Source organism: Littorina saxatilis, unplaced genomic scaffold (assembly GCF_037325665.1).
Source record: "Littorina saxatilis isolate snail1 unplaced genomic scaffold, US_GU_Lsax_2.0 scaffold_2212, whole genome shotgun sequence".
Lineage (NCBI taxonomy): Eukaryota > Metazoa > Mollusca > Gastropoda > Littorinimorpha > Littorinidae > Littorina > Littorina saxatilis.
In genome coordinates, this window is record NW_027128091.1 from 1 (window position 1) to 16,552 (window position 16,552).

General features: G+C 41.3%; 1 protein-coding gene across 2 annotated transcripts; it reads left to right on the forward strand.

Moving 5' to 3' along the window:
* The first annotated feature begins 3,612 nt into the window (after positions 1-3,612).
* On the forward strand, positions 3,613-16,301 carry LOC138956462 (coiled-coil domain-containing protein 60-like). Of its 2 annotated transcripts, XM_070327814.1 has the most exons (8): positions 3,613-3,817; positions 6,336-6,409; positions 8,829-8,898; positions 9,249-9,373; positions 11,891-11,980; positions 14,576-14,719; positions 15,723-15,827; positions 16,172-16,301. In XM_070327814.1, exons 3-8 carry the CDS (start codon positions 8,833-8,835, stop codon positions 16,284-16,286), a joined length of 645 nt encoding a protein of 214 aa, XP_070183915.1. In that variant the 5' UTR covers positions 3,613-3,817; positions 6,336-6,409; positions 8,829-8,832; the 3' UTR covers positions 16,287-16,301. The 2 variants fall into 2 exon arrangements, with proteins under 2 accessions (XP_070183915.1, XP_070183916.1); XM_070327815.1 differs by lacking the exon at positions 11,891-11,980 and having other exon boundaries at positions 3,614-3,817.
* The last annotated feature ends 251 nt before the right edge of the window (positions 16,302-16,552 follow it).

Consider the following 16,552-nt stretch of genomic DNA (forward strand, 5'->3'; position numbering starts at 1 on the left):
TTTAAATTGATTTCGAAATTTTAATTTTGATCATAATTTTTATATTTTTAATTTTCAGAGCTTATTTTTAATCCAAATATAACGTATTTATATGTTTTTGGAATCAGAAAATGATGAAGAATAAGATGAACATAAATTTGGATCGTTACAATTTTCAGATTTTTAATGACCAAAGTCATTAATTAATTTTTAAGCCACCAAGCTGAAATGCAATACCGAAGTCCGGGCGGGTTGATGTCATACAACCTTTTTACATTTAGTCAAGTTTTGACTAAATGTTTTAACATAGAGGGGGGAATCGAGACGAGGGTCGTGGTGTATGTGTGTGTGTGTGTGTGTCTGTGTCTGTGTGTGTGTGTGTAGAGCGATTCAGAGTAAACTACTGGACCGATCTTTATGACATTTTTCATGAGAGTTTCTGGGTATGATATCCCCAGACTTTTTTTCTTCATTTTTCGATAAATGTCGGATGACGTCATATCCGGCATTTTGTAAAGGTTGAGGCGGCACTGTCACACCCTCATTTTTCAAATGAAATTGATTGAAATTTTGGCCAAGCAATCTTCAAGGAAGGCCGGACTTTGATATTGCATTTCAGCTTGGAGGCTTAAAAATTAATGACTTTGGTCATTAAAAATCAGAAACTTGTATTTAAAATTAATATTTTATAAAACGATTCAAAATTACGTTTATCGTATTCTTCATTATTTTCTGATTCCAAAATCATATAAATATGTTATATTCGGATTAAACACAAGCTCTGAAAATAAAAAAATATAAAAATTATGATTAAAAGTAAATTTCCAAAATCGATTTAAAAACAATTTAATCTTATTCCTTGTCCATTCCTGATTCCCAAAACATATAGATATGATATGTTTGGATTAAAAACACGTTCAGAGAGTTTAAAAGAATAGAGATATAGAAAAGCGTGCTATCCTCCTCAGCGGAACCGCTACCGCGCTTTTCTGGATTGTTAATTTCACTGCCTTTGCCACGAGCGGTGGACAGACGATGCTACGATTGTACGGTCTTGCGGAAAAAATGCAATGCGTTCAGTTTCATTCTGTGAGTTCGACTGAGCTTGACTAAATGTATTTTCGCCTTACGCGACTTCTTATCTTCAACACACGCGCATGCATAATTCGGTTTGTAAATATGGCTTAGACCGTAGGCTTTTTCAAGAATTTTGATTCGACTTTCTGTTGTGTTCAGATAGCTGATGTTTTCGTGTTTTTGCTATTCAGAGAGATGTATTTATTATTTTATGTACGATGTGAAGTTTGTTGGTTCTGTGCCCACCTCCTCTCTCTCGTGTGTGTGTGTGTGTGTGTGTGTGTGTGTGTGTGTGTGTGTGTGTGTGTGTGTTCCAGGATATGTGTATGGTACGCACGCGCATTCGTATGTGTGTATGTATGGGTGTGCTTGTGTGTGCGTGTGTGTGTGTGTGTGTGCGCGCGTTCGTGTGTCTGGTTGCATGAGTGTGTGTGTGTGTGTGTGTGTGTGTGTGTGTGTGTGTGTGTGTGTGTGTGTGTGTGTGTGTGTGAGTACGTGCACGTACGCGCGTGCATGCATGCATGCTCGTGTTTGCGTGCTCGTCTGCGTGCGTGTGTGTTTAGGTGAAGCCATTGTTACCCCCCAAAATCTCTTCGTATATATAGTTGTTTCTTTGTTCGACCTTTGCATATTTTGCGACCAGCTTAACCCGGTGTTTGCCTTTTACTCCCAGGTAATATTTTCCGTGTCAGTGGTCCCTGTCATTGAGATAAACATGGTTTTAGCAGTCGTATCATCTATTTGCCGTTTTCGTCTCAATAGCATTTCCCGTTTTAGTGGCGGCACACACGATTAAGATTAATATGGCCTTAAGCAGTCAGGGTATCATTTTTTCCCGGGGGGTCTCGGTGGCTTTTTCCATTTGACTGCACACACTAAGACAAATAGGCCTATATGTTTGGCTGACGCTGACATGGCATCGCATTCCAGTAGTAAACTATTATTGGAAAGGCTTACTCGCAACTGTTTACAAGTTTGAGTGAGCTCAGCCGAATTTTGAAATAATGCGACAACAGCTTAACTTAGAACTACAACACCGATTATATCATTATGTGTCCATTGTTTGCATGTCTGTCTGTCTTGTGTTCTGTCCTCTCACGTAACGTACTACCGTGGAACCCCATTTTAAGACTTACTCCCTTTTAAGACTGTAATTCGAGTGCCGTAACACTACGATCACCTCGGGAGGCGAAGTGCAATCAAACAGGATTGAAAATGTTAGGGCCAATTTCTTAGCCCTGTAAAAACTGTTATGCAAACCCGAAGGTTTCCATGAACATACAGACAATCGGAAACCACCAGACCCCACCACAAACAGAATTCCACAATCCACCGGTGTTGACTTAAAGGCCAACAACTCGGGTGCAGAGTCTGCTGTGAAAGGAGCGGTAGCCTCCCCTGTCACAAGACCTTGCCTTGTCAGATTTTCTGTTCATAGCCTCTGCAAATGTACCTCCATTTTAAGACTCCCTCCTTTTTAAGACCCTATTCAGTTCTCACATTTTTTGAGGTCTCAAATGGGGGTTTCCACTTAACTAGTACTGCTACCTTCTTCTTCTTCTTCTTCGTTCATGGGCTTAGACTCCCACGTACACTCGTGTTTTTGCACGAATGGAATTTTACGTGTATGACCGTTTTTACCCCGCCATTTAGGCAGCCATACGCCGCTTTTGGAGGAAACTGCTACCTCTACCTGTCCTTCAAGACCCCCCCCCCCAATTTAAGACTTCCTCCCTTTTCAGATCTTAACTTTTCAGATTTTCCATTCAAAGCCTCTACACATGGACCTCCATGTTAAGACTCCCTCCTTTTTAAGACTCAATTTTCTTACATTTTAGGAGGTCTTGAATGGGGGGCTCCACTGAACTAGTACTGCTACCTCCCCCTGTCCCATCTCAAGATAGGCCAATTATTGATCCTAAGAGGTCGTGAAACCCAAGCAGCCAGTCAGCAGTCGGCTCAGTCGCAGCTCATTACGCCCTTTGACGGTAATCCGTGCAGTTGATTGATCAGTCTGACAGCTTACGCGCCGGCCGCCTTATGGGTTACACTGACTAAGTCTGTAAGCTGATATGAGATCAGGCGATGCCCCGTTGTTTTGTTGAGCTGTGTCGTCGATTTATTAGTGTGTTTGTTTGTATGTTTCATTGCCCTTGTTTGTTTCTTGGTTGGTTGGTTGGTTGGTTGGTTTTGCAGGTTGTAAAAGCAATTTTTGCGAGTTTTTTTATTTTTTTTATTCTTTGTTTGCTTGTTTGTTTGTCTGTCTATCTCTCTCTTTCTGTCTCTGTCTTCTGTACTAATCTCTGTCTTCATCGGTTACCAGAACATGATTGTGGAATGTCCACCCGTTCAAGCCCAAATAAGTATGTTTTACTGCCATAAGCAGAGCACACTTTCTCTTGGACACTTGCCCTCGTACTATCCACAATACACATTTCAGTGCCGCTGGCAAAAAACAACAACCAACAACACACGGTCATAGTTCCAATCTTTTCATGTGTGCATATTTCAGTGATACATGATGAAACCCTACACAAAAAGGTTGGACTTTTGAACAGAGCTGTTGTTGCGTAGACTGGCAGTTTAGGTCTTATGATGCGACATTTGTCGCGACAACCATTGTTGTTCAAGTGACTTTGCTCGAGCTCTGACACAAACTTTGTTTGTTCCTTTATTTCAGACCCAGGAGTGGGACACATCCAGCAGTTCTGAAGATGAAGACTCGACGGCCGACACAAAGACAGCTCGTCGTGGAAAATCGGTGAGATTGCATGCAATGTATAGAGTTATTGGATTGGATGGATTGGATTGGATAAGATTTACAGTCCAGTGAGGTTACCCTCATGGAAATTCGGGCTGCTTTCTCCCCGGGGAAAGCGAGCTGCCATACATACGGCGCTACCCATATTTTTTTTTCCTGCATGCGTGTATTCATGTTTCCTGAGACTTAATGCCGTGTGAGATGGAATTTTTTTACTTTATTCCAAGTCCCACGGGTATTTGATGGACATTTTTATCTATGCCTATACAATTTTGCCAGGAAAGACCCTTTTGTCAATCGTGGGATCTTTAACGTGCACACCCCAATTAGTATTGACTAATAGACGACTTTCGGAAATAACTCCGGCGGGAGCACATGTTTCCGTCACTACCCTCGCTAGTGATTGGCCCCTCCAATGTTTGGCAGAGGTAACGCAAGAAAGGGTCACTCTCCCACAACAAATGCAAACCCGACGGAGTTATTTTTGGAATTCGTCAACTGAGATTTCTTTTGAGAGAATGTTTCTTTATTTGGTGTTTAACGTCGTTTTCAACCGTTCAAGGTTATATCGCGACGGAGAAAAAGGGGGGGGGGGGGGGGGGGGGGGGGCGGGATGGGATAGAGCCACTTGTTAATTGTTTCTTGTTCACAAAAGCACTTATCAAAAAATTGCTCCAGGGGCTTGCAACGTAGTACAATATATGACCTTACTGGGAGAATGCAAGTTTCCAGTACAAAGGACGTAACATTTCTTTCATACTGCTTGACTAAAATCTTTACAAACATTGACTATATTCTATACAAGAAACACTTAACAAGGGTAAAAGGAGAAACAGAATCCGTTAGTCGCCTCTTACGACATGCTGGGGAGCATCGGGTAAATTCTTCCCCCTAACCCGCGGGGGGTTTGAGAGAATGTCACAGTCATGAACAGAGAGTGTGAGGGTTCAAACTCATGCACGAAGACTGGTAATGCAGTGAAAGCTACATTTCAAGACTTTGATCTTCCTTTTGGTTTAAACAAAATTGTATTCAGGATTTCTTCGCATGAACAGTTCAAAACACACAACTAGGACACGCACTCAAGCAAATGCTTATATCACGTGACCAGAACAATACTAAGTTACACACATTTTCGTAATGGTGGACATAACAACAATAAACAATAAATCTTCCTTTTGAGGATTTGATTTTGCTGTTTCCCCCCCCCCCCCCCCAGGAAGTTTTACAGTTTATCACCACTTTGTAGACATCTTGTTTTAAAGCCTTATCTTCTGAGATTTGTTGTTGTTGCGTATCAGTTAAAATTTCGACGAAAATATAGAATAGGCACGCATTTAACAGCTTGGGAAGCTTGAATAAAATACCACGCGAATGTTTGATTGGTGTGCTTTTATCACTTTATGTGTGTTTTATCTGGGTTTATGTAAAACTTAGTTTTCTCTACTTCCAAACATAGTAATTTTCATACTGCTTCACATGGTTCCCCCCCGTTTTTGCCCCGTTTTTGCCCGGATAAACCTGATGGCATGAATAAATAACCTTCTTTGTTGCATCCATATTCCATTTCATATTCATTTGGTAACTTTTTACATTTAGTCAAGTTTTGACTAAATGTTTTAACATAGAGGGGGGAATCGAGACGAGGGTCGTGGTGTGTGTGTGTGTGTGGGTGTGTGTGTGTGTGTGTGTGTGTGTGTGTGTGTGTGTGTGTGTGTGTGTGTGTGTGTGTGTGTGTGTGTGTGTAGAGCGATTCAAAGTAAACTACTGGACCGATCCTCATGAAATTTTTCATGAGAGTTCCTGGGTACGATATCCCCAGATGTTTTTTTCTCTTTTTCGATAAATGTCTTTGATGACGTCATATCCGGTATTTTGTAAAAGTTGAGGCGGCACTGTCACACCCTCATTTTTCAAACAAATTGATTGACATTTTGGCCAAGCAATCTTCGACGAAGGCCGGACTTTGGTATTGCATTTCAGCTTGGAGGCTTAAAAATTAATTAATGACTTTGGTCATTACAAATCTGAAAATTGTAATTACATTTTTTTTTATAAAACGATCCAAAATTACGTTTATCGTATTCTTCATCATTTTCTGATTCCAAAAACATATCAATATGTTATATTCGTATTAAAAACAAGCTCTGAAAATTAAAAATATAAAAATTATGATTAAAATTAAATTTCTGAAATCGATTTAAAAACAATTTCATCTTATTCCTTGTCCGTTCCTGATTCCAAAAACATATAGATATGACATGTTTGGATTAAAAACACGTTCAGAGAGTTAAAAAGAATACAGATATAGAAAAGCGTGCTATCCTACTCAGCGCAACCGCTACCGCGCTTTTCTGGATTGTTAATTTCACTGCCTTTGCCACGAGCGATGGACAGACGATGCTACGAGTGTACGGTCTTGCGGAAAAAATCCAATGCGTTCAGTTTCATTCTGTGAGTTCGACTGAACTTGACTAAATGTTGTATTTTCGCCTTACGCGACTTGTTTTGCTTCCAGACGGCTGCCAAATTTGTGCTGCGACGAGCAAAAAAGGGACTGAACACTCTCAGCAAAGAGGTGGTCAAGGGGAGGTAAGGTGTTAATGAACAAACCAAGACTTCTAAGTAACTTCTTGACCCTGAATTCCAAAGTGACATCTCTGACGTCATAAGTGAGAAAGGGTAGAGAAGATGTCATAATGCGAAGCATCACGTCACGTAAAACATTGTGTCACACCTCGCAGGAACTGACAAAGACTGATGTCGAAAAAGAAGTCTGTCTTGGTGACTTCAAGACTTGGTCATAGTCATCAGAAGAAAATCAATCGTAAGGTCACCGCTAGGCTCATCCTGAACTCAGGTCAAAATGAGTTCGGCTCATTCTCTCCCTGACCGGACGCTACAGTCCTACGCGAATCTATCAAAACAAAAATACAGAGTTATCTCCCATATGGTTTTCGCGAGCACTGATCTAAATTTGAGATCAGTGTTCGCGAGACGAAAATGATTGCAGATTGGCCGACTTCGACAGTGATCTCCGTTCTGTTCTTCACAGTTATGATAAAGACATCGTTCTAAGGTCAAAACAAGTCAAAATTTTGGGACTGCTGCCGAAAGGAGACCGTAATAAAATTATATGGTTTCATCACTGTCAACTGGTTACAGGTTACAGAAAAAATCGTCTGCTCCAGTTAGCGCCGAAACCAAACGGTTGATTATCACGAGACACTTTTGCCATATTTAGTTGTTTGCACAGTAATACAGCCGCGAAAAATAGCTCGCTTGAAACTGTCTTACATATCAATTCCTTTGTAATTTAAAAATTAAAAAAAACCCATATCGACGATCGCGAATCTGCTTATATCAATAATACATTACAAAAAGCTCTAAATATGTTAAAAAAAATCGGTTTCCTTGCCAGACAAGGAAACTCAAGGCATTCTGTCAGGGAGAGAATGAGCCGAACTCATTTTGACCTCAGTTCAGGATGCGCTAGGCTGTGGATGTATCGGTGTCGGATCTCATCAACAAACTTGATTTTACGCTGTATCCTGTGATGAGAGAACACAATTGGTAACAGCCAAACATGTCTCATCTTTGCAGGTGTCGTTTCATGACAGATATAATTTGATCGATTTGAAGTACAAAGGGACTTTCAAAGAAGGTATTTTCAACAGACGCATGCATGCATACTCGTCAATGCAAGGCAGTTGTTGTCTTCCGCCAAGGATCGTACGTGGAAAAGCAGCTGAAAGAGCAGTTGTTGTATTTTCCCTCCAAGGATCGTACGTGCAAAAGCAGCTTTAAAGAGCTTTAGTTGTATTTTCCCTCCAAGGATTGTACGTGGAAAAGCAGCTTAAGGGCTACGGCAGGGCACTTAGCCTCTGCATCAAACACAACTTGATTGATCGGTAGATTCGTGTTTCCTGGGGATTCAGTGTGGGGAGTCAATATTCTGGGGAAGATCAATGAGACATATGAGAGGTACATCGATGTGACCGGTGCTGTGTGGAAGGTTTATGAGTGAACTCCGCTTGTGTGTATTGGGTGGCATTCCATTGTGAGAGGGCGAGATGTGAATGATAAATCACGTCTGGAAGAGTATACAGCGGAACCCCCTTTTAGACCACCCCCCCCCCCCCCCCCCCATCATGTTTTTTTCCCTTTTTAATATTTGTGTTATACCTCTGTAAGTTTAGAGAGAGAGAGAGAGAGAGAGAGAGAGTGAGTGAGTGAGTGAGAGAGACAGAGAGAGAGTGAGTGAGTGAGAGAGACACAGAGAGTGAGAGAGAGAGAGTGTGAGAGAGAGAGTGTGTTTGTGTGTGTGTGTGTGTGTGTTTGTGTGTGAGTGTGTGTGTGCGTGTGAGTGTGTGTTTGTGTGTGAGTGTGTGTGAGTGTGTGTGTGTGTGTGTGAGTGTGTGTGTGTGAGTGTGTGTGTGTGAGTGTGTATGTGAGTGTGTATGTGTGTGTCAGTGTGTGTGTGTGTGTGTGAGTGTGTGTGTGTGTGTCAGTGTGTGTGTGTGTGTGTGTGTGTGTGTGTGAGAGAGTGTGTGTGTGTGTGTGAGTGTGTGTGTGTGAGTGTGTGTGTGTGTGAGTTTGTGTGTGTGTGTGTGTGTGTGTGTGTGAGTGTGTGTGTGTGTGTGTGTGTCAGTGTGTGTCAGTGTGTGTGTGTGTGTGTCAGTGTGTGTATGTGTGTGTGTGTGTGAGTGTGTGTGTGTGTGTGTGTGTGTGTGTGTGTGTGTGTGTGAGTGTGTGTGTGAGTATGTGTCTGTGTGTGAGTGTATGTATGTGTATGTGTGTGTGTGTGTGTGTGTGTGTGTGTGTGTGTGTGTGTCAGTGTATGTATTTATGTTAGTGTGTGTGTGTGTGTGTGTGTGTGTGTGTGTGTGTGTGTGTGTGTGTGTGTGTGTGTGTGTCAGTGTGTGACTGCCTGTTTGCGTTAGTGTCAACGTGTACAATACCTTTCATTCACGTTTGAATTCTGTTATGAATGATAAAACTTGTTTTGCAGACAAATGATCCGAAACGTAAGTCTCGGTCATGGACTATTCGATTTGATAAGGCAGGAGCGTATGGCGAAGGTAGATTGATTTTCTTTTGTGTACTTCGATGTTATAATGCTTTGTTGCTGTTTATGTTATTTTAAGTATTAACAATATTTAACAACTCACGTTGTACAAGCCTTTCCTCTGGCTGGCTGGCTGGCTGGCTGGCTGGCCGTATGTGAGAAGGAATGAAAATGTAAAGTCTGTGTAAATTTGCTATTTCTGTGAAAAAAACCCCACATAGAGCATGGTTAAAAAAAGTCTTTTATTTAGTTTTGTACACAACTGTAGTATATAAAACAAAAATACACATAAATATGCTGTTGTCTTTTTTTGCAAACACATTTTTACAGAAAGTGCTGACTAAATTTGCTGTAACTGTGCAGAAAACAGCAGCTATGCTTGAGAAACAGAAGAAGCTGGAATTAGCCAGGAATATGTGGCAACCACCGAAGCGTGACAGTGAGACAGAAGAAGAGTCTGATGATGACATCATTCAGGACGATGACAGGTATGACAAGGTTCAGTGACCTTGACCTCTTGACCTTTTCCTTGTGTTTTCGCATTGTTGTACTCTCCTGTGCTTATGTTCCTGTAAATATCTTATTGGCTTCTGCTCAGAATCGTGTTTTTGAATGTCTCTGTTATTATACCGAGAGGCACACGTTAAAAGCAGCACACATGTATATAATGCTGTCGTTCACATTCTAATCTTTCAGTCGCTCTTGTGCTTACTTTCCTATACACGCCACCTGTGTACACTTGATTGGCTTGTGCTGATATTATTTAATGTTAGGCACAAAAAATAAAAATAGTCTGTTTACGGTAACCCGACAGACCCTATTTTTTTCGCGCGACCCTAGACCTTTTTTTTGGCATTTGGAAAAAAAAAACACCCACAAATAACGTAAAAATATGGTTTTTTGGAAGAAAAAAAAAATCCCGACCTACCGACCCTATGTTTTTGGCCTATGTTACCGTAAACAGACCTATTTTTCTTTGGCCTTAGTGTTATATCATGCCGAGAAGCACAAGTACGTGTTAATAGCAGCACATGTACATAAATTATGCACGCATGCGCATTTTGAATTTCTGTACTCTCCTGTGCTGATATTGTCCTGTCCACCTGTGTATATGGCTTCGATCTGCACAGTCATGTTTTTGATTATCTATCATTTGTACAGAGAAGCACAAGTAATAGATTATAGCACATTCATGTACCTGTAGATTAGGCAGCCATATGCACACCTTGAAGTTGACATGTCCCGTGTCTGTTTGATAGAAAGAACAGATTCTGCTCTCTAAAGCGCAGCCGGTAATTTCCGCGCATATGTAAATTCCGCGCTTGTAAAATACATGTATGCTCCGCGCAATATCGGGTTGTAACTTCCGCGCACGAATTACTGGTTCGGCTCATACAACTTGCGCGCGTACTCACAGTCCCTACGGTTAGCACTTTTCACTGACTGCTCATTGACTGTTCACTAACCACTCACAATGCAATGACCACTGTGACACATTTTTTTACCCCTCTCACAGACACACAGACTCACACTGTCACTGTCGGCCGGTCACTGTCACTGCCATGGATTTAAAACAGTCTGAGACCATAAGAAAAAAAGATGCCATCGTAATTGACGGTTACCTCTATCGTGTTGATAGAGTTGCCAAAATTGCAGACAGCAAAACCTGGCGATGCACTGTTAAATCTTGCAAGGCTCGGTGCAAAACAAAAAAGGATCACAGCAATCCTGAGTTCTCCAACGAACACAACCATGTGTCAGTTGTTAATGTCTCAATGTCTCACATTTGACCGAGCAAAGACACGCGCGCTAGTTTCACATCACATTTTGCTAAAACACGCGCGCATCTTACATATACACCACGCGCGGGAGTTTCACATGCGCGGAAGCTTCAAAATTGGGAAAGTGCGCGGAGTGTTCATGCACCCCTCTAAAGCACTTGATTCTGTACGCCTGTTTTCTTTTGTGTTGCCTTTCCAAACTTGAGACAGATCAGTTGTTTTGTTTTGTGTGAACATGTGTCTGTGTTATTGTTGTTCTTCTTTTTTTCATGGGCTTAGACTCCCACGTTCACTCATGTTTTTAGCACGAATGGAGTTTTACGTGTATGACCGTTTTTACCCCGCCATACTGGCAGCATACGCCGATTTCGGGGGAGGCATGCTGGGTATTTTCGCGTTTTTGTAACCCACCGAACTCTGACATGGATTACAGGATCTTTTCCGTGCGCACTTGGTCTTGTGCTTGCGTGTACACACGAAGGGGGTTAAGTCACTAGCAGGTCTGCACATAAGTTGACCTGGGAGATCGGACAAATCTCCACTCTTAACCCACCAGGCGGCAGCGACCGGGATTCGAACCCACGACCTCCCGATTAGGAGGCCGACGTCTTACCACCACGCCACTGCGCCCGTCTGTGTTGTTGACTTTTCTCCTTTGAACGAATGTGTGTGGATTAAAATGTACATGTATCAGGCCAAAAAAAAAAAAGGTCTGTTTACGGTAACAAAGGCCAAAAAAATAGGGTCGGTAGGTCGGGATATTTTTTTTTTTCTCCCAAAAAACATATTTTTACGTTATTTTGCAAAAAAAAGAAGATTTTTTTAATTTTGTTTCCCAAATGCCCAAAAAAAGTCTAGGGTCGCGCGAAAAAAATAGGGTCGGTCGGGTTACCGTAAACAGACCTATTTTTTTTTGGCCTCACAAGCGAACATAGTTACTAGAAGGTAACAAAGCATCCCAAAGATCCTTTATTTATTTAGAAATTCATAAATAGCTTTAGTGGTCACCAAAAGCAACAGCATTTTACAGAGTAGTTATAATAGGTCATGACCTTGACCCTTTCAAGTGACCTTGCCTGGTGAGCACCAAAAGCAACAGGATTCTGCTGAATAGTCAATAGGTCATGACCTTGACCTTTTAAAGTGACCTTCCGTGCTGGGCATCAAAAGCAACAGGTTTCTTCTCAGAATGGTAAAAATGTCATGACCTTGACCTTTTTAAAGTGACCTTGCCTGGTGGGAAGATGATATCCAAGACACAAGGCCGTCCACAGGAAACAGTCGACGAGACTCTTTGTTTGACACAAAAAGCGGGTTTGTATCCAGTTCAGAGCAAAATGAAGAGAGATTAATTTCTGATCTTAACTGGCTTAGATTTCAAAGTTTTGGTTTTAAGCTAACAGATTTCTGATATTTGGCGGAAAGCTAACAGATTTTTGATTTTTGTCTGAAAGCTAACAGATTTCCGATTTTTCGCTGAAAACTAACAGATTTCCGATTTTTCACTGAAAGCTAACACATTTCTGATAGTTTGCTGAGAGCTAACACAGGAATCATTTAACTTTTGTCTTGAGGTTAAGAACGGATGAATTCTTACATTATTAGTTAAAATGAAAGTAGATTTTGTTTTAGTTTCATTCTAGAAGCAGCGAACGACGAAAAAGAAGAAGAATTCTAGAAAGTGCTTGAATTATTTTGTGGCTTGCTGTTTCATACTGCTAACACAATGAGTTAGACAAGATTAGCATAGGATTTGGAGTTTTCAAATAGCTGGGGACGTGTTGTAGTTAGCTGTTTAACGACTGTAACTGTGACATGATCTGGTGCCTGTATGCCGTTACAGTTTACAGCATGTTCAGGAGGAATGATGTTTGTGTGTGGCAACTTTGTTTTCTTTCTTGTCAATATTACTGGGTTTTTATTTTGAAAGCAACATGGACGTTTCTGCTGGTGTGCTTTTCATATACTGTTACACGTCACTTGAGATTGACGAAGTTCTCAAATGTCGTATAGTTGTGTTCTTTTATTCTACGGGCCCGTCTTCACAGCAGCAGACAAAAACTCGTCAAATTGAGTTCGAGGATTTATTTAGCATTCCATACATGCAACTGCACATCGTAGCAGAACTCAAAGTAGAAGCCTTTTTAACATACAAATCGCGCTGGCCTATATAGTAAGTACTTAATCTCGAGAATATTCCAGACCAAACATGATACAACTAAAATTAGATGAACTGTCCATGGACTAGAATAGTGACATTCTCTGTGACGTACATCAAAAGTGCCGACGTACTTAATCCGAGCGAACGCCACGAACCCACGACTCAAAACAACGTGGTAAACAACTTGTTTTGACAGGACTAGAAAGTTCACCTGCATTCTCGTCCAAACATAAATATTGTGTTTACAAAATATACTATCGGTACTTTCCCACAAAGTACAAATAAGTCAACTACATGCAACACACAAAACTGAACCAAAGTTCAGCAACGGCAGCGTTTCCTAACATATACTAATCGGAGCTGTTGGTTTAAACATGATTTTATTTAGATAACATAGGGTGGCATATTATGTAGAAGATAAACTGTTAAAGCTGTTAACTGCAAATGGGTGTTCAACTGTATTATGTGCTCTCTCTATATCTCTCTCTTCTGTCTGTTTATTTTTTTCTCATTTTTTAAAATTTTGTATTCTCTAATTTCATTCAACCTTGTTTTTGTTGGTTCTATCTTCCACAGTGTATCAGAGTTGTGTTCCTTTTGCAGGGATTGACTGACCATTCAATAACGATGGTATTGTTTGTGCGTTTGCTTTAAAGAAGTGCTTGCTTAACATTTGCAAACAACTACATGTACTAATCATGACAGGTGCTTACGGTTGGCTGTTTAGACATTAATGCCATAAGAAGTAAAAGCAATATCAGATGCATAGAACACAACATGCACACTTTTATTGTCTTTCTTTCAGGTGTGTATGTATGTGTGTGTGTGTGTGTGTGTGTGTGTGTGTGTGTGTTAGTGTGTGTGTGTGTGTGTGTGTGTGTGTGTGTGTGTGTGTGTGTGTGTGTGTGTGTGTGTGTGTGTGTGTGTGTGTGTGTGTGTGTGTGTGTGACCCTCTAAAATTAGGATCTCTCCCCCCAGTAAAGTTTTTGTTTTTTAGTCCTAGATTATATTAATACAGTCATTACATGTCATTTCAGCGAAGATTCTAAGTTCTAGTCTTGTAATGTCTGTACATTGGGATGTACACATGTTTTTTATTTGTTGATTTAAAAAATATACATATTTAAGTCATGGGAAACGAATGCACAAAACTTCTCCGTTGCTGTTTGCAGTGTAGTAGATCATTCGCTTTAAAGGTATTCAGAACAGTTAACGAAAAGAAAAAGAAACATGAAAAATACCTTCTGGGCAAGACAATTGACAGGTATGTGAAAAGCAGGGGTCGTCTTGGCCCGAATTCCATTAATTTACTCAAGAAGTAATCAAATTACTTAAAAACAGATCGGCAACCTGTCATTTATACTCGTTAAAATGTTGTTTGGCCGCTTTCTTCCTGACGAGTTAATACGATCACTGTCTTTTAAACTTGCTTTGACTAGCCGGCGTATGAGAGTGAAAGTGTGTTTTTGTGTGATGGGCAAGATTCCTACAAGCAAAGAACTATTCGTTTAAACAGTTGTATTCAAATAATTACAAAATCACATTACCGCATACGATCAACTGAATAAATGGAGCACAACAAGCTAAGCTTATGAACGTGCTCTTTTTTCTTTTTTTTAAAGCAATATAATATCTGATTTGGCGGACGGATAACAAAGAACTATTAGTTGTGATAATTAAATTATTGACAGCGCGATAACTAGGTCAGCATAATTATCCTTTCACACTGATAAATTGATTGACCTCAGGTACTCATCTGGGGAGAACAGTCAGGCGAGGCAGTCTGGCAAGGCCTCCAGCAAAAAGAAGAAAGCTCTGATACCCCGGCCCTACACCCCCCAACACAACAGTCTCATCGACGTCCCGGAATTGGTTGAGGATGAGACCTCACAGTAAGTACAGACAGGGTTAAGCCTGGGTTTACCGCCCCCCCCCCCCCCCCCCTCCCAGGAATTTGTTTTGTTTAAGCAGAAGAAAAGCTCCGATACCCCGGCCCTACACTCCTTAACACAACAGTCGCAGTGACGTACTGGAATTAGTTGAGGATGAGACCTTAGTAAGAACAGACAAGGTTCAGAAGGGTTCGAGCCCCCCTACCTTCAAAACCCATTCCCAGCCAGGACATTGTTTTTTGTAAGGAGAAGAAAGCGCAGATACCCCAGACCTACACTCCCTAACACCGGAATTGATTGAGGATGAGACCTCACAGTAAGTACAGACAGAGTTAAGCCTGGGTTGACCGCCCCCCCCCCCCCCCTCTCCCAGGAATTTGTTTTGTTTAAGCAGAAGAAAAGCTCAGATACCCCGGCCCTACACTCCCCAACACAACAGTCGCATTGACGTACTGGAATTGGTTGAGGATGAGACCTCACAGTAAGAACAGACAGGGTTCAGGCTGGGTTCGAGCCCTAATCCCCCTCCGATCCCCCCCCCCCCCTGGAAATTGTTAGAAAGCCCAGATGACCCGACGGTGCACTCGCAAAGATATCAGTCTCTTTGACGTAGCGGAATTGGTTGTGGACGAGACCCAATATATTAAATACAGACACTTTTAGACGTCAGCTTGTTACCTGCTCGCTGCCCTACACGCCACCAGGCGTGAAAGGCAGTAAGTAAGTAAGTTGTTACCTGCTATTCTGAGTTGTTTGTGTGACCCGAGTTTCTTTGACATGACATAGATGCAGTTGTAGTTGTAACACTTGTTCAAATTTGTTCAAATCTGCAAAAATGTTGCATATCTAAAAACATTGTTTGTCTGAGATAATATTCTCCTTTACAAACACGTTTAACTGAATCGTGCACATGGGCATATATGATTGTTCCAGTAATGGTTTACATCATTAAATGAAATTAAAATGAAAGATAAACTTGATAATTTGTGTATTTTTTCCTCAGGCATGCATTGTTTCGTCAGCTGTGTGTGCTGAACTGGATTCTGGACGCCATGAACGTGGAGCAAGGTTACACCATGTCTCACATAATGACCTGTTGGAGCCACAAGTAGGTTGACATCTTAAGGCGTAATGATGCTGATGGTGATGATAATGGTAATGATGATGATCATGATGATGGTGATACTGATTATATGATAATTATGTGTGTGTGTGTGTGTGTGTGTGTCACGGTGTGTGTTACGGTGTGTGTGTGTGTGTGTGTGTGTGTGTGTGTGTGTGTGTGTGTGTGTGTGTGTGTGTGTGTGTGTGTGCGCCCGTGAATCGTGTTTCTGCCTGTCTGCTTCTCTTTAAAAATAGTAGATGGTGCTTCAGTATTATCTCATCACAATTTTTATGGCAATAAAACCATTCAATTCATGTATATAACAAGTTAACATTGTGCTTTTGCAGTGAGATTGGTGGAACAAAAGTCACGGTCAGAAAGGCACAACAGGAAAAACAAACAGAAACAAAATGGGAACGATTTCTCAGTACTCCTGGAAAAGTAAGTTTTAAGTTTGTGTAATGTTTGTGTCATCAAGCATATCAGTGAAACACTCTGAATACCTTTTGGCGGCAAAACTTCAGTCAAATTGGAGGGAGTTTGGGCTAAATTACTAGCTCTATAGGCGGGGATGTAGCTCAGTCGGTAGCGCGCTGGATGTGTATCCAGTTGGCCGCTGTCAGCGTGAGTTCGTCCCCACGTTCGGCGAGAGATTTATTTCTCAGAGTCAACTTCGTGTGCAGACTCTCCTCGGTGTCCGAACACCCCCGTGTGTACACACAAGCACA